The 18,846-nt window shown below is 41.5% G+C and overlaps 1 protein-coding gene across 1 annotated transcript in view; it reads left to right on the top strand.

Moving 5' to 3' along the window:
* The window catches only part of SYN2 (synapsin II), a 167,461-nt gene extending 149,233 nt beyond the window's left edge, over nucleotides 1–18,228 (top strand). Inside the window, exons 11-13 of the mRNA XM_041459116.1 lie at nucleotides 10,586–10,646; nucleotides 14,361–14,622; nucleotides 17,337–18,228. Coding sequence (XP_041315050.1) covers nucleotides 10,586–10,646; nucleotides 14,361–14,622; nucleotides 17,337–17,472 — 459 coding nt within the window. The 3' untranslated portion in view covers nucleotides 17,473–18,228. The remainder of the gene's footprint in view (nucleotides 1–10,585; nucleotides 10,647–14,360; nucleotides 14,623–17,336) is intronic.
* Nucleotides 18,229–18,846: the final 618 nt, after the last annotated feature.

The raw sequence follows: 18,846 nt of genomic DNA on the forward strand, positions 1-18,846 counted from the left end.
GTCCACTGTCCATAAAAGTCCTTTTAAATCATAGTCCTTGGTAAGATAAATTACATTTCTTATTAAAATACTTACAGGGTTCTTGTGGACGCCTTCCTAAATATATCGGTAGAGAATCTAAACCATTGGCATCAAGGCTCACAAAGAGCAAGGAAAAATATTGCTGGGGCACATAAATCACACAGCCTGAAATGCAACACGTTCCAAAGGTTATTTCAGTCAAAAGCCATTCTGAAAACTGTCATTTTTGCCGGAGGTGGTGCCCCCTTACTGCAGTATTTTGGTTATTTGCATCCCAGCGACACCTTGTGGCTTCTCTTCTGGAATAAACGACTTGGGGATTTATCTATTATTTATTTATTATTACAATGCATTAACGTCCTATTCCATAAGCTGCATCACATTAAAAATCCATTTTTCTATAGATTTTACAAAGCCGAAATGCTCCATACTTGAAAATTTTTCATCATGTTACTGTAATGCATTTCTTTCATTTTTTATTATTATTTTAATATGGAATATATTTTAATAGGCTACATTAATGTGCACATATATAACTCTGTGTATATATTTATTTATGTGTATATATATATATATATACACACACATGAAATGTTTATCTTTGTGTGCTTATATTGATCAAAAGGGGTTTTGAAACTCTTAGGTTTTATGTTAGTGAAAATAAAAGAACAGCTGTTACTCTTTTAGATCCCAATATAAACACAGGGAATTAAGAAAAGCAGCAGAAAATAAACAAGTAGGAGCCTGAGCTCACCACAACCTTATAAAAGGCCATATTTAGGGCACAGTTCATCCAGTAAAATTTATTTATCACAAGTCTAAAATGATGGGGTTTTTTTTTCCCTGCACTGAGGTTATTTTGTCCACCTTTGAGCACGACCCCAGCTCGGGGCAGGTTCTGCATGTGAGGGCCAGAGGCCACAGGAGAGGCAGCACTCAGCTGGAACTGCTGCATGAGGGATGTTCATGTATTTAAAACAGCCCCCATTTCATTAACAAAGTTTGACTATTTTAAGCATTTGAACTCCACATGCAGGTATTGCAATGTATCAAAACCACAAAGTTCATGCTGGAAAATAAACCCTAAAACCTTTCATATCGATAAGGACACAACACACAAATAACTGAGCAGGAATTGCACTGACAAAATGATGGTGAAAGGGAAAATAATTGGTTTAAAATCCTTCCTGAGCCCCTGCACCAGCAGATGGAGTGAGAGCCAAGGGAGCTGCTCAGAGCTGGGTTTGAGACTCCCCCTGAACAGAGGTCCCAGGTAACTGGAGATAAATCTGCACAAACTCTGGGATTTTAGCTGTGAATGTATCCATAAAAGGAGGGTGATTCATCAGAACACTGATAATGGTTATCCTGCTCAGTTTGGTTCAGTGTGCCAAGAAATAACCAAGGGTGCCCTTCTGAAGAGATCTCATGGCCTTAAGATTATAGAAAAATACACTAAAGGTCAGATATTAAAGGTTTAGGGTTATTTGGTCATAATTTCCACTGACATCAACAGAAATTTGTCCAAATTCAATAAAGTGTTCTGGGTGTGCTGTGATTTTTAATTTTTTTTTAAAATTTCTGAGTACTCTATATTGAATGCCTATCACCAGCAGTGTACCTGGAAAAATAAATGATTTCTGCAGAAAAGCCAACAAAGCTTGGTAAGATAAGAGTTTACTCACAAACTATAGACGAGAATGGTTAGAAGAGAATCCCAAAGGAAAAAGCCCCTGACAGGGTCAGGCTTCAGGCCCAGGAGGATTTGGATAATCTCAGTTGTCTGTAGTGCTTCAGCCTTAGTGCTGATTTTTTAATTCAGAATGCCACAAAGCACTGGTAAAACTGAAAAACAAAACAATTATTGTAGTTAGCAGATACTTTCCCACATTTCTCTTAAATGTAACAACATGAATATTCTCTTTTTGTCTTCATTCGCACAACAAAACTATGCCTTCCCTAACTTTTTATTACCTCCTGCCAGATGATCTCCTGATCACCTCACAGTCTGCCAGTGGTATTGGGAATTCTGACACCCCATGGTCCCTCCCCTCAAGAAGAAAATAAATATTTGGGGTTTAAAGTAATCCTGAGCCCACCACGATGGAGGGGCCTGTCTGTTCTTGGTAGACTTCTGTGAGAAGCAGTTTTTTGGTCCCTCTGGGGTTATTTTGGAAACTGCAGGAATTCTCCTCATTCCATTCTAGAGCAAAGCCCATCCTTTTCCAAAAGAGAGCAAGGGCAGCAGTGACCCCATGGCCACAGAGCAGGGAAAACTGCCACAGACACCAACAGGGCAGCCCAGGCTGGACCTCTCTTCTGTCCTAGTGCTGTAATTACTAGCATAGATAACATCCTTTGTTAGTTTTTTTTATTATTATTTTATCTTTTTTTTTCATCTATTTTTACTCTCTTATTGTTTATTTAAGCTGAACCTAACAAAATACCTTTTTTTTTGGAGGCTTTTCCTTGGTCTCCCTTCCTTTCCCCAATGTGGTGGGTGTTTGCTCTCTACTTTTTTTTGTTATTATTCCCTGTCTCCACTTGACTTTTCTGTTTGATTTCTCTGACCTTTAAATCATACCCAGTTAAGCAGAGGGGGTTGGCTTTTCTCCATGTTTAATTTGCAGGAATTCTGCCCCTCTCCCCAGAAATCCCTGCCATCATTTATTTTCAATAAGGACCATGTGTGTCAAAATCTTTAAACAAGGAGAAGCACCAAGGGAAGTTATGGAAGAATCCAAAGCCAAAGCAGCTCATTTTCAACTTTTCTTGATTTGTCCATAGAAAAAAATAAAAATAAGCAACCCTCACACACAGACACATTTCCAGCTCTGGAATGTGGGGATGGACTTGTGGAGCTGCCAGCAGAGCAAACTTGTGTTCAGCTGTTTCAAAATCCCCCTCCGGGGTCTTTCAGCTTCTAACAGAGCCTTTTCAGAGCTCAGAGCAGCCCCCAAAGCTCCTGTGGGTGTTTGAGGGCAGCAGCAGCACCACGAGGAGCAAGAAGAGGAGCTGTGGATGATTGTCAGGTTTGGTTCTCACCAGAGCCCTGAAATCCACTTTTAGCTGGGGACAGCTCAGGTGTCTCTCCCAGTGCCTCTTTTCTGTGCCCCCTCCCACTCCAGTGTGACCCTAAAACACAGAATGGGGGTTCTCAGACTGGGCTGCTCCAGCATCTTTTTTTCCAGCCTCTCTCATTTCCAAGGATAAACTTCAGCTCTGAGTAGTTCCAGTACCGATGGATCTCTGTGAACTTCTGCAGCCTTTAAGCTCCTCCTGTTCATGCAAGGATCTCTTGCCATCCCATGTTTCAAAATAGTCATCAAAATAACCTTCTTTTTGTTAAAACTGGAGGAGCAGACACAGCACAGCATCACCCAAAATCCCTGGGCTCAGGGGTCAAATCTTCCCCGCAGCTCCAGCCCTCAGCACAGGATTTTGGCATTGTCCAGCCCCACCTTACCCACTGTGAATGGGGAGGTTCCTCTAGGAAAGCTGAGAGAAATCCACCTTGCCAGTCCCAGGATGTTCTCCTGGATCTCCTGAACCCTTTTCCCTGCTTTTTCATGCCTTGGAGCTCTTGGAGCTCTTCCCCTGCTCCCAGCTCCCTTCACACGCAGTGTCAGCACACGGGGGAGCTCGCTGCTATCCCAAATTCCCTCCCTGTTTGTGGGGAACAATCTTCTCCTGGGAAGAGCTGCCTGAAAGCTGCTGTGCCGCTGTGTGGTTTCAATGTTCCCTGCTCCAAAAGCACAAGGGGAAATCTGATTTCCTCAAGCAGTAAAAGAGCTGAAGAAGAAATTCCAAAAGCACCCATGTCCATTACAATTGTTGCCTGGCTGTGGAAGGAAGCAGAAAGCTACCATAGCTGATGGCACTTCAGAAATGCATTTTCCCTGAGAAAATTTCTCTAGAAACCTCATCAAACTGAGAGGTGGGGTTGTTTTTTGTTCAGAAAATAGGGCTGGAATGGACAGAGGGAATTGAGCTGTTCCAGTATCTCAGGGGAAATCTGGAGTGTCCATGAGAACAGCACTGAGCTCCTACTGGGTGCTCACCTGCCCTGAGCCACCTGCTCTGCTGGGAGCATCCCTGCCCAGGTGGGGAAAAAAAAGATTATTTTGGAAAAAAAAGATCTGGAAAGTCCCTTCCAATCCAAAGCATTCTATGATTTTATGATTTTCAAGACTGATTCAAGAAGGAAGCTGTTGTCTGGGAAGTAATTAGTTATGTAGCAATGGAAAACAGTCTGTAAAAACAAAGTTAGAATACTCTTACTGTTAAAAAAAAAAAAAAAAAACCCTTTTCATTGCATTTTTAAAATACTATTCCAAGGAGAAATATCACTGTTTAGCTTGTTTTCTGCTCTGAGCAGTCATTTCCTACCCATTCAGGGGAAGACCCTGACATGTTTTGCAGAGGATTTTGGAAACTTGGTTGGGCAACAACAAAAACTGCTCTAAGTTTTTTAATTCTTTATCACAACTTCAACACAAAGCAACCCCAGGCTGGCCCCATTTTTGCTGAGTGTGTTTTCCACACAGATTCCCTCAGTGCAGAAGGGCAAGGCTGGACAGTGGCACTCCAAAATTGTGTAAAAAGCAGGAGAGAACTCCCCTCTTGCTGCCCCCCTTGCACAGGCAACAGGAAGGTGGATTTTTTTTTAATCTCATCTCTCCATTGTGGCTGTTTTTCTCAGTCCACAAGGAATACAAAAAGCAGCAAATAGCAAAATTTGAGAGGATTTTGGAAACTTGGTTGGGCAACAACAAAAACTGCTCTAAGTTTTTGAATTCTTTATTTTAACATGAATTCTTTATTTTAATGTTTCGTTTAACAACTTCAACACAAAGCAACCCCAGGCTGGCCCCATTTTTGCTGAGTGTGTTTTCCACACAGATTCCCTCAGTGCAGAAGGGCAAGGCTGGACAGTGGCACTCCAAAATTGTGTAAAAAGCAGGAGAGAACTCCCCTCTTGCTGCCCCCCTTGCACAGGCAACAGGAAGGTGGATTTTTTTTTAATCTCATCTCTCCATTGTGGCTGTTTTTCTCAGTCCACAAGGAATACAAAAAGCAGCAAATAGCAAAATTTGTTGTGGGAAATGGATTTGTAGAGAGTTTTCAGGGCTTGACAGAAGGCTTACACAGTATGTATTTGTATGTAAACTTTGAGATAAGAAATGTTGACTTAGAAATGCTATAGAATAAGACAAATATTGTTGAAAGAGAAACAGAGTTAGAAAAAAGTTTTAAAGGATGGTTTTGTAAATAAGACTAGATACTTTAGAGAAATAGAACTATGAAAGATGTATTGTAGTAAGATCTACAAGGAGTAATTTTAGATTCTAGTTATAAAGCATCTACAGCATAGTGCGGCAAAAAGCTAATAAACCAAGAAACACTTATAGTGTTTTGTAATTAGGAAATAGCCAGCTTTTAATTATGATAGTGGGAATTATAACACCTGTATTGTCTCACCCTTCTCATAAAACTGAAAACAGAATAAAAGTTTTTAAAACACCTCTCAGTTACCCATCTCTGGATCAGAAAAAAGCATAACCCAACATTTCTAGTGCTGTTCAGTGGGGCAGAAGCATCACCTGGGCCAGAGCCACCTGCACCAGGGCAAGGTCTGAGCCAGGGAAAAGCCAGCCCCACTCACTGCACGCTGAAGGGATAAAGCAGGAGGCAACAACTCACTGAGAAGTTCGGTGGTTTTGGATGCTCCACTTCAGCATTTCACTGCTTTGCTAAATTACACACCATGTGCTTATTTGCAGCCCAGTTTTATTCAGATTCTGTGCATTTTGTCTTGGCTTGCTTTGGCCTTTGGCTCGAAACTGCCCCCAGTTTCTGTTCATAAAACCCCTTTATTTTACTGAACGAAGCAGAGAGGTTCTTCCAAAGGCTGCACTGAGTTGTGAGGAGATTCTGGGGTTTTCACTGCACAAATCATTCCCATTAGATTTCAGCTGGTGAGTGAGCTCTGCCTTTGTAACAGATTTATTTCTTATTACATAATAAATTATAATTAAAATAATATTTTATATTTTTATAATATAATTTTATTAATAATTATATTATTATTAAAATTATTATATTTTTTACAAAACTCCACTGATCAATTTCATTCTTTCTTTAGAATATTTTGACCCCGCAATCTTCCAGCCCTGCATCATCTACAGGTTTTAGCAGCACACACCAACTTTTTTTGTGACAACTTAATTAATAATCTACTCAAGTTCTGCCTCCCTCTAATGTCCTTCTCAGTATTGTTTGTTCAATAAGTGCTTCTTTCCTCAGCAGCCACTTCCTTGCCCTCAGTGCAGTATTAGTGCTTTACCTTCTCAGTGTAGCTTGGCCATTCCCAATTTTCAGAGACCTGGTATGGAATTCTGTATTTCATGAGTCAGCTGGTTTTCATTTCTGAGATGAAGAATGTTTCATTTTTACCTGCATCTCATTTTTAGCTTTTATCCCACCTGCCATCTTGCCCTTCCTCCTGTGTTTATCATAATCTACAACACTTCAAACTCATTTACTATTTACTCTCCACTTAAACTGTCTCAATGAACTTTTTCCTCAGCAATCACATTTTTTCTTAGTTCTTGTGTTACTTAAGTGTTTTACTATTTATTCCTGTTCCTTTATGAGCTCTAACTCAGCTCATATTTTGGCAACTCTTAATTGATCGCTCTCCTTCTTGACCTGAAAGCATGGCTTTCCCCTCAAATATTGAAATACCTATGAAAAGCTCCTGTCCTTGCATTACAAAGAAAACCAAACGAGACCCAAAAACAACTCTACGTGCTCCAACTGCAGTTCACAAAGTCTTCAACCTCAGCCAAATCAAAATCAATTTTTGCTGGGACTCTGTTTAGCATCTCTTTTGCCCAAGGGCTATTTCCCTGCCAAGTTGCTGCTTTTGCTCTCACCCATTTCAACATTATTCAGACTGTTCAAAATTCAAGTGTCTGTGAATCCAATCTGCATTTCTATAAAGGTAGAAAAAGAAGTAATGCCTTGATCAAGTTCTAATGCAACTTATTTGAAGAATAAACAGCTTTTTCTGCCAGTTCTACCCCTAAAACTCTAAGGAGACACTTTCAGGTAAGTGTGGAAAGGAAGGAAGTGCCACAGAGTCATCTAGAGACATTTATATTCTAGTTAAGGAGTGGGGTTTGTGCTCTGGCTGTAATTAGCCAATATTCCTAAAGGTCATTATGCAGCCAAATCCTCACTTGTTCTACCCAGAACTGAGAAATCCCTGGAGTGGATTTGCAGCATTCATGTGGCTTGGAGGCTTCCCTAAGTGAAGCTGTATTTTTGGGGGCAGTTATATAAACAGCTCCTTTGAGCAGGAGAGCCCCTTCAGACAGCCCCACAGAATGTTCCTGTCAACAGCAGCAACGCCTTCTTCTTGGGAAGTGAAATTTTTGTTCCACAGAATGAAAACCAAAGGGGCTCCTCCTGTCGTGAGCCACCACACCTCACTCAGGTAATCCTAAACCATCCCAAAGAAACTCCTGTAGCACTGATTCTGCCCCAAACCATCTCAAACACACTCTTGTACCACTGATTCTGCTCTTTAGCCCTGAGCATCCAAATGAGGACCCATGCAGGGCCATTTTCCATGATAAAATCCTGCATGTAACCCTTGATCCCTGCAGTGTTTGAGCCCAGCATGCCTGCAGATCAGGGCTGCAGCAGAGGAAAACATGTTTGTGCTGCAAGAAGGTGGCAGGGGGGTGAACTTGTAGGCTGGGCAGGATAGGAAAACAGAAAATCAGCAAGAGGGGTGAATCCATGTGCGGGACAGGTCTGGTCCAGCACCTCTGCTCAGAGAGGAGCTCCCACGGCTGCTCTGGCACCACCTTGCAGAGGTGAGAAGAACAGTCTGCAGGTCCTCTGGTGTTTCAGAAGGAGCCTGGATTTTATTAAAGGTCTTGGCTCAGGGTAGCAAGCAAGGCTGGTTCAAAGCCTGCCTTTAATATCAAGTATCAAGGTTTCTGACTGTCTGCAAGAAAGGCTCTTGAAAAGGGCTGGATTACTACAGACCATTGAAAAACTATGAGTAAGATATCTCAATTAGGAATGAAATGCTAATTAGACTTTTTGGGTCAGCCTGGGTGGGTTGGCTAATTAGCCAAAGTAATATACCCATGTGATTGGCCTGGAGTGTGGGTGAGGTTCCTGGAAGCACCAGGTGATATCTGGTGAAAAAAAAAATAATAAGAAAAAAAGGATGTGTGGGTGGTAAAATCAGGACAGCTGCAGTCAGTGACTGGGGAGGGGGAAATACACTTTCAACAGAGAATGCACTGGAGAGAGAGAGCTGAGGGAAGGATTAGGGAGCTCCTACAGGGTTTATTGAAAGATTGGTTTGGGATAAAATCATCTCTCTGGGAGATGAGAGATATGCAGATTGTGTAAGGGCTGGTGGTGTCGTGTCAAGTCAGTGCAGTTGTGTGAAGAGCCTGAGACATTTCAGTGCCAGAACAAATGGCAGATTTGCTCCAGCCTTGGGGCACGGGGCAGACAGAGGCCCTGCAGTGCTGTTCCACTTAAAGCGCATGTGAATTTAAACTGCCAGCCTGTGTTTCTAAATCAAACACAGCCTTTAGTTTTACCTACACAGCCTTTAGTTTTAGTGGGAAAAGGATAACACTCATATCCTCCCTGGCCACCCTGTGCCTCTGCAGAGAGCCCCAGGCTGGGCTGTGGCCCTTGGGAAGGGTAGGGAGCCCATCACGTGCTAACCATGATAATCACAATTATAAAATCTGGTGTGTGCTTTCTAACAAAGTCACGTGGTCTGTTTGGGACTCCAGAAAGAATTCCTTGGAGTTCTTGAAGCTCAGTCCTGGTGGTTTCCCTCCGAGAGCTCTGTGCACATCCCAGTGCCCCAGCACCAGAGTGAGGGGTGCCAGGAGCATCTCAGCCCTGGGACAGGGCAGGAGCTGCTCCTCCAGGGCTGCTTTCCAACCTGCCACCCTGGGCTCACTGCTCTGCTCTCCAGGGAGCTCCTGATGCAAATGCAGATGCTGCAGGAGCACATTACCCAGAGTGGTGCCACCAACATCCCGGGTGCTGAACGAGCCCAGGGCAGCCCAGCAGCTCCTGCACGAGGCTCTGAACATCACAGCAAGGAGGGAAACAAAAAGAGAGGACTCCAACCACACTAAAGTACTCTGACATTTTCTGGTGGCTTGGTCTTTCCTTACAAAAGTTTCTTGTTTTCTACTTATCCTCACCCCTTTAGTGATGCTCACCAGGCACTGTGTAACTGGGTCAGGTAAATCAAGGAGCAGAGTTTGTGAGGATCATTTTTGCTCCTCATTTGGGCTCCTGCAGGTTGGTAATGCTGAATAATGAGAGTTTTGCAGCTGCCCTTGTCCTTTTATTTATGCAGCTGAAGCAGACACAGCGACTTGCAGCAGCTGCATGCACTGGAGAGTTGTGCCATTTAGAACTCAACAACTGCATTGCTGGGCAGGAATTCAGAGCACTAGGAGCAAGATTTATTCTGTAGATAAAGTACTAGGAGAATGATCAAATACAAATCTATCAGAAAAAACCCAGTAAGTTCTGCAGGAAACACTTTTAATTGATTTTGCATTTGCTCTTTAATAAATTCCGCATTTTTTTCCTCTTGACAGATGGCAATTTGATTTCTGGATTGCTAAAAAAATCCTAAGCTATTATCTACAATGATTTAAGGTCTTTCACATTTCAAAATGTTAGAGATGGGCCTAAGACAAAGTTTGGATTCAAATACTCCTGGTTCCCAGAGGGTGTTCTGCTCCAAGGTTTTGGTTCAGGCCCATCTTTTCCTTTCACAAGTATCCATGTGAAAAGGATGCTGCCAAATAAACCTCCTGTTTTGAAAAGTGAAGTATCACATGTGTTTCTAATAACATGTCAGATGGAGAAGCATGAAGTCATTTCAATTATTTTTATTATTTGTCTGTGGTTTTTGCTTTCTTCTTTCATTTTGCTTAGCAAAACAGTGAAGCTGGAGCAGCCCACCTCCCTCCCCACTTACAGCCAGCAAATCAAAGTCAAACTATCACTGGCAAAACTCCTGCTGTGCAAACACTTCTGGATACAAGTGAACATAATTAAAAATCAATTATTTCTTAAATTACACAAAGGTATCTGTTGAAATCCATTTCCTATTCAGTTTGTCCTAAAAAAAAAAAAATTAAAAAAAGAAAGCAGATGCATTGAAATACAAAAAAATGTTTCCTGGTGCTGGGAACTGAGGATAAAGACCTTCCCCAGATGGAGGTAAGGTTGGGAAGGCACTCCCTGCATCCTGATCACATGCTGCAAAGGGAAAACAGTTTTTATAAGAGCTCAGCCTTGGACCAGCCTAGGATTCATATATCATGTCAGGCAGCAACTAAATTAAAAAATGGTATCTGGAATAAATTTAAAGTATATGTTCAGCCCCACCAATAGAGAGTTTTTTAATGAAAATAAAGACAAATTAGTGGAAAATTGGAACCGAGCTACTCTAATTTTTTTTTTCTCTTCTGTTTTCAAATGTATTTTCCAGAGTGGATCACTAAAGGAGCCAGAGCCAAACAAAATCCCACCTCAGCGACCACCACCTCAAGGTTGTTTACAGTACATTCTCGACTGTAATGGCGTTGCAGTAGGACCAAAACAAGTCCAGGCTACTTAGATAACTGAGACCAAAAGCAAGGGTTAAAGCAAAAATGAAAAGTGAAAAACAAAACAAAACAAATTGAAATCACAGAAACAAACAATCTGAATGCAAGCATCCCAGTTTTGTTCAGTTTGCCATTGTTTCAGTGCTGACCTGGACTGTGTTTTTTCTATGCAGTGTCAACTCTCCCGTCTGGTTGTTTCCTTGTTCCTGTCTGTGCGTGTAATGCTTTCCAACCTTCCTCTGTAAACTTGTGATTGCAGGGCTGCTGTCAACAGTGTACAAAGAATGTGCCTCTCTAGAGCCCAGTGCCATGTACACCCTGGATGGTTAGACAGTATTTCTGGAGTATTTGATATTGTTCAGTACAATCCCCCCGAGGTGCAAGCCCCCCGTCCCTTTGCTTAATCTGTGAGTGTGTGCACACTGTACTCATAGCCTTTATTTTTCTGTGCGTGTGCATGACCAATGGTAGGTGATCCAGATATATTTTTAAAGTCTAGATTAGGATTTGCTAGTGAGGCTTTTTATTTATAATTTTATAAAGTTTATTAACCTTTGAGTTTTACTTATACGCGAGTGGAAGTCTGCTATTTTGGTGACTCCATAAAATACAGTTCTTCCCAAGGAATATTTAAAATATCTTCTATTTTACATACTGGTATTCATATTTTTAGTAATTCTGCATTAAATTATTAGCTACAAAGCTATGTAAATGGGCCACCTATGTGCAATATCTCAGTGAAAGTGTGAGTATTTAATGTATCCTGTTTCAATTAAGTAGTACCTTTTGTTGTCATTCTGAATTAGTAATCTATGGAGATTTTTAATGAAAACTAATGCAAATACTTTCAAAAAATCTTATACTTACCTAAGATTTAAATCCCAAGTTATTTGGTGAGAAGTACCTCAAGGACTGTTAAACTTCCTGTCAGAGCTCATTTCATTGCAAATACTGAGACGTGAGGGGATGGCAGACCAAGGTACCTTTAACCAGCTGAGGATCCTGGCTTAGAAAATGCAAGGCAAAAAATGTCAGTGGTTTTCTTTACCAACTCAGGTCTCCTATTTTACATCTACAAGTTTCCAGAGAGCTGTAAAGAAAATCCAGTCCCGACGTTATCCACATAAATAGGGTTTCTAAGAACTGCTTGACATCAAACATGCGAAAGGACTTGAGGTGCCTGACAACTGCTAGAATTTCTGTAGGTAAATTCTTTATGATTTTTACATAAGCAATGCTGCGAGAGCTCCACAGGCAGGCAGTTAATCTGTTGGGAGAAATCTAGCCTAGAATCACAAGCTGCACGCTGCTGGCATACCAGAAAGCTGAGTTGCAAGCGAGCCACAAAACTATAATTTTCATCTTGAATATGTACAAAGATGAGTAGTGGCCATTAGTTTAGTGCAAACAATTATGTTTAAAGGGAAAACAGCCTGATGTTCTACGTCTGTTTTTCCTACAAACACTGGAAAAAGTTATCAGTGAGTCTCATCATTCTTAGTGTTTCTTTTATTTGTACGAGCTGGCTGGTGAGATGAGAATTAAGGTATGCATTATTAGCTATTTAAATGTTTGTGGTAAGTGCTACTGTTTACTACCTATCAGTAAATTACATGAATATTTTGCTTTAGTGATCAGCATTTGTCTGGGTCAGTGATCATTCCAACGATGGCATTGGCTATTTTGTTCTATGTCAAGGAAATTCCACCTAGAAATCAGGTTCACAAATCCTTTCCTCCAGACACCCTAAAAGAGAACAAACCATACTGCCCTGGGGTGGAGAACTGAATCTGATGACCGATTTTCCTTGCAAGCAGTTGGTATTTTTTGCATGGAGTAGTGCCAGTATTCACAAGTGCTTTTCGCACGACATTTGTGCGTTGTGTGTGTGTGTGTGGAAGACCTGGGTGTCTCAGACAGGATTCCAGCCTGTTCCCTGGGAAGGATTCGCAGGGGCACACACAATTCCTACATCCCACAGCCAAGAAACAAGCCAAGATGTCTCTCTGCATGTCAGCATGCTTAGGTGCAATATTGTGGGTAACAGGGAACAGATGTTTTACAGTGTAGGCTTAATGTTCAGTTCTGTTGAGTTATTTTTGGTAAAAGTTTCTTTCATGATTGTTGCCTTTTGTACAACCCAGCTGCAAGAAAGTGAGCAAACGCTGGAAATGTGACAGCAGTATATCTTTTATGTGAAATCTCTTGTACAGCTTAATGTGCAATAAAAGAAAGTTATATCTGTCTTCAGTGTAAAGTTTCTGGCATTCAAGCCTGTACGTACAAGTGGGGGAAAGAAACCTTTCTGGTTTTCAATATTGAGTGAAAGGAGACTAATAAGAAAAGGCTCCTTATTAAGATGTTGCAAGACCATGTTATCACCTTCAAATATTTCCTACAAAAGTGGTTCAAATTAATAAACAATGAAGGCACATTCCTTAACATTCAGTACGTGCTATTTATCTTTCTACACCACAACACACTGCTACAATTGTGTTAAAACTCACTGAGGCATCAGCACGTGCTGTCCTCACACACACACACTGGAATTCATGTAGTAAGGGGAAAGTTAACTATAAAATCAATTTAAAAACAACAAAAAATAATGTATTGCAGCAGTACATCTAGATATGAAGGTTTGCTTTTAGACACTTGAGCAGATTAAGTGTTTTACTTGCACTAAATGCCTATGCAAGGCTAAAAATTCCCAGACATCCAGAAGGTCTAGCTCAGTTGTGTTCTGTGGTAGTTACAACAGCTCTTATCCTGAGTGAAGCGTTATTACAAACAAATACTCAGAATGTCATCCCATCCTTTCTCCCCTAAAGTCAGATGTCCTGAATGCGTTTTCATATGCAAGGATTAAAATTCAGTTACAAATGCCATCAGTCCACAAAACTCCTGGTCAGACCTGGGAGCTGAGATAAAAGCAGCAAGCCCTGGTGTCTGACACAGCATCATTTCAGGCAGAAAACAGAAAAAACCCACTGGATTATACTGTAGCATCTTTCAGCCGTGGGTTGCACAGCCTGAGTCTCTCCTGCACGTTGTGGTTTCCCACTTCATGCAGTAGTTTGCCAGTGAAGTGCCTTCCTGGTAAAGAATTTGTAGTGACTTTCTTGTGTTTCTTGCAATGTTCTTGACATATCTCACTAAGGGTTAAGTAAGTTATGAAAATACTTTCAACCAGCCAGAAAATGAGATTGTTTTGCTGCTGTAAGAGTGAATCTAAGAGGAATATTACAGAAATTATTTTAAGACTTTGGAGGAAGAAAATACCTGCAATAACTACACAGAAAATAGTGAATGTCTTGCTGAATTAGATATTACTACTGTGTTCAGTTACCTCACAGCCTCTCCTTGACTTGGGCCAAAACTGTTCTGGGTGTAACTCCATTGATTTGGTTTGAAGTCAGTACTTGGTATAAAGTGGGTGCTATCTAGCAGTTTTAAGGCTGATTCGTGGGGGGCTCCAAGAAGTTCCTCGTGAGTGTGAACAGTGCTGTTGCCTCCATGCAAGCACACGCGAGTAGACTTTTGCCTCGAAAGTAGAGTTAATCACATTGGAGAGGATGATTTTAAAGTGTTGGATATGAAGTCTAAATAAGGCCTCTTTGCAACTATAACATTATGAAGTTTTTCTTGTACTGAACCTAGGGGGCCCAGTGCAACCCCAAGGAATGCAATCCCAAAGCCAGGAGCCATTGCAGCCCCAGCGCGTGTTCCCCGCGGGGCAGGCAGCAAAGCCCGCAGCCTCGCAGCCCCAGCGCCCGCCCGGACCCACCACCCAGCAGCCTCGGCCCCAGGCCCAAGGTCCTCCCAGCTCCAGGTTATCAAAGGAAGCAGAGCCACAGCCACAGCCCCAGCCAGAGCCACAGCCTGCGCCACAGCAGAAGCCTCAGTCGCATCCGCAGCTTAAGTAAGAGTCGCTTTATCCGTTCTTCTTCTCTCCTCACGGCACTGGTTTTGTCTAACTGGGATTGGGGGTTCCCTGACAGCCAGGGGGAAAATGAACGTGTTGTTCCCAAGTTTAAAACGAGGTTAAACAGTTCAAAAAGCTTAGACCCTGGTGATGGAGTAAAATAAGCCACTAGCGTTAGTTCTAGTCCCAAGTTTAAAAGAAGGTTAAGTAGCTCAAAAAGCTTAATCTCTGGTAATGGAGTAAACTGTTAGTTCTAGTCCCAAGTTTAAAATGAGGTTAAATAGCTCAAAAAACAGCCCTTGGTAATGGAGTAAAGTAAGCTACTAGCATTAGTTCCAGTCCCAAGTTTAAAACAAGGTTGAATAGCTCAAAAAGCTTAATCTCTGGTAATGGAGTAAAGTAAGCTGCTAGCATTAGTTCTATCCTGAGCACCATGCAAAATTTCATCTGCCCATTGTGCAATTTCTGCCCCAGCCAGGTCTGAAAGCCATCATCTTTCTAGTCTTTGTTTCCTCCTTTGGTGCCACTGACTCACAGGCTGGGTGTGCTGTCAGCCTGCCCTCCAAGAGGAAGTCTTATCTGGTTCAACTTTTAACCTTGCAGTCACTGAGACAACATACTCTGTTTCCAAAGGCCAGGCTGGGTAATGTTGGACAGTGGCTGCCAAATTGGTTCTTTTTGCTGCCCTTGCTTGTGCAGTGGCACTGCCTGAGTGCTCAAGCCCTGCCCAGAGAAGGCTGCACAAAACTCAAAAAAAAGAAAAAAACAAAAAAAAAAAAAAAAGAAAAAAAAAAAAAAAAAAAAAAAAAAAAAAAAAAAAGTTGTTGACCCACTTCTGGAAGGTTCCTTACTGATTTACCTGTGTCCAGTAAGGAATATGGGAAAATCCCCCCTCAGAACTCAAACCCAGCCAACAGAAGAAACCTCAGGGAAGCACCAGCAGAGCTTTGCAGTTTTCCAGCACAGCAGCCCTGACACAACCATTGCCAGGAGAATCTCAGACATATCTCCTCAGTCTGGGATGTACAAAGACCTGCAAGGAGTCTTTGTTTCCTCCCAGGAACACAGATCCCCTTGTTCCACCCACTCCTGTGCTAGCACCAGTGGGAAGCAACCCCGGGTCCTCCCTGAGCCCAGCTCAGTGCCAGAGACATGCTGGGTGACAATATTGTGCAAAGAGGACAGTATTTCCCTTCCCTCCCCGGGACAATGTATTTCTTTATTCTGTCTTATGATCATAAACCTCAAATTGATTCCTCCATCATTTCAGATGACAAAGAATAGAGAGGTGGATTTTTTTTTTTAAGCAAGATGGAAATCAGTTTGTAGTTTGAAACTTCTGACATTGAAGAAGAGCAGCTAAGAACAGTTACAGGAGAGCTCTGCCACATGCTGCTTCCCAGCTTTCTCCTTTAAGCGTTTTGTTCACATCTAGATTCATTTTCCTCTTCTTCAAATGGAAGATTCCCTCTTTAAAATAAAATAACAAAGGAGAAATGAAAGTTTTTAAGATGCAAGCCATAATAAGAGCAGCTTTCTAACTTTCAGAAGCAGTTTTAGGTCCACACCAAGGCTCAGATCTCCTGCCTGTAGGATTAACTCTATTTGCATGTGTATGCTTTGTATTCACCCACATGCTGTTGCCTAACCTGTATGTACATGTTATTAATCTGTGAATAAATATTTAATTAGGCTACTTATTGTGTTACTAATCAAGTCAAGTGCTGCTTCCCACCCTCCCTCTTTCAGTGAGTACAAACAAACATTTATCAGTCTATTCTCATTAGCACAACTATAATTTATGAAAAACCTAAAATGCCTGCAGCACTGTTTGCTGTACATTATTAGTTTAGAAGGAGAGGAGCTGCACACCATGAGCAGTCTGAGACAATCTGAATAAGGAAAGTGCTTCAGTTTTACTAGAGCCAAAACTGAAATCTATTGTACTGAGATAAAAAATGAAATCAGGTAACTCGTTTTACCCATGTAGGGATGTCTTTGTAAAAAGCTGATAACTCATTAATGTCTTCTATTTCAATTCAAGGCTTTTTTTTTAGATGCTGTTTTATCTGACAAGTCACGAGTCAAAGTTTTAGACTATAGCTATTTTCCTCCTTGTTTTCCTTGTAGTCTTTTTCATGCCTATGGGAACTTACACCAGAGTTACATGATAGCATTAAGAATGGAGTAGCATTGCCAGGCACTGCCTATAGAAAAGAAAAAAATATATCTGATTTGGGTTTTTTTGTCAAAGATATAAAATGCCTTTAAACCTCTATTAATGTTCAATACAACTAGGCAGAGGGAGAGCACAGAGGGAGTTTAAGATTCAAACTCTTGTAAAATACCTGATTTTTCTCTGTGCACAACTGTTTGCAGCCTCACCAAAACACAACTATTTATCAGTCCTGTTGGGTTGTAATTTGGATTTAGTAGCCAGGCCCACATTTACCTCACAGCTCTAATTTGCACCATCTAGTCAGATTTGTAGAAAGGAAAGAAAACACCGGTGTGTTCCTTGAAGGAAATGTTATCCTCAAGCCTTACTCTCAGGTCAGGGGTACAGAACAGTGTGGGACATAACAAAAATGGGTGAAAGCTCATTTTTGTCCAGTCTCAGGGACAATTTCCCCTCTCCTGATCCAAGGCTGGGGGGGTGGAGGCTGGGGGACAGCGTGACCATGCAGAATTGCTGTGTTTGTGTCTTGCAGCAAGTCGCAGTCCTTGACCAACGCCTTCAGCTTCACAGAGTCCTCCTTCTTCAGGTCATCCGTGAACGAGGACGAGGCCAAAGCTGAGACCATCCGGAACCTGAGGAAATCCTTTGCCAGTCTGTTCTCTGATTAGCCAGCTTCGTGTAGAGTCTGACACCGCCCTGAATGTCCCATAGGTTTTGTTCTCCCTGTGCCAGCGCCCTTCTCTACTGTGCTCACTGTTGTACCAAGCAATATGTTCAACCTACAGAAACACAAATCAATAGCAGGAGGACTTTGGTGAGGGAGATGCCACGCAGAAACACGTGGAAACCTCTGGAAAGAAGGAAGGGTTCCATTGCTCCCACAGAATGTCCGATTCCAAGGTCCTTATCCATTGTAATTTTGTGGCCTTACTGTGACTGAAGTATATAATCCTATTTGAGACTCCTTTGTAGAATTGTGTTAATAAAGCATTGGGGAATGGGTTTCTCCTCGCTTTGCCCGCTCCCAATGCATTGCAATGCATGTGTATTTCGTGTGTAAATGTTTTGTACTGCAGAAGTATAGTCTTGACTTGTTCCTGCCTCCCAGACTCAGGAGGCCATTCACACTGACATTCTTGTCGAGCCAAGTAAATAATGTGAGAAATTGAAGCAGTTTCTTCCTCCTTATCCAATCCTTCCATCAGCTGGTTGTGGACTTCTGATGTATTGCTGGGAGTTATCAGTACACTAAATGTCATAAATAGAGTGTATATGTACTACTGTATCTCCATATGTCTATTTAAAGAATTTATTTCCAAACTGTAACCATAACTGGGTTTAGTTGCAAAGAATATGCATGATGTTACCCTTATTTTTGTGAACACCTTCTAATAAATGTAAAGTCCCATGCCTGATTTAAAAAATGTCTTCTACAAAGCTTGTTTAGACATCAATATATATTGTCTATTTTGACTGATATAAAGAGGGTAGCTTTATGATTATAAAATATTTGGACACAAACTACAGCTGTAAGAAAATAAACTATCACAATGAATTCCTTTGTTGAATCAGCATTATAAAAAAAAACAGACCTCTATAAATCGTAGGAATCACATTTACATTTTCTACTGAGTTGTGTGGTTTAAAAGATTTTTTTCTGACTCGTGCAAACAGAATTCATCCCAGACTTTGAGGCAGTAGCAGCAGATTTTAACAGAAGTTCTCTGAATCAACCTGAAGAAGCTTGCTAGTAATCTCTAGACTACCCATTTCCAAATTATTTTCATGTCACTCTGAATCTCTAATCATGAATTACATGCAGTCTCCGCCAGGAAACAGTGCTAACAGAGGAAAGAGGAAAAAAAACCTGAATAATATTAACACGGCCGAGGTAGAGAAAGAGCAACACCGTGGTCACTCAAAAACCCACTTGGATTTGTAGTGGCTTTGTAGAGACACCTTTGTTTGCCTAGAAATGTTAGCTCCTGGAGATGTGGGAGCTTATGGAGCCTGGGTAGATCACAAGCACCTTTTGATGACAC

This window comes from Pyrgilauda ruficollis, unplaced genomic scaffold (genome assembly GCF_017590135.1).
Source record: "Pyrgilauda ruficollis isolate IOZ18807 unplaced genomic scaffold, ASM1759013v1 scaffold131, whole genome shotgun sequence".
NCBI lineage: Eukaryota > Metazoa > Chordata > Aves > Passeriformes > Passeridae > Pyrgilauda > Pyrgilauda ruficollis.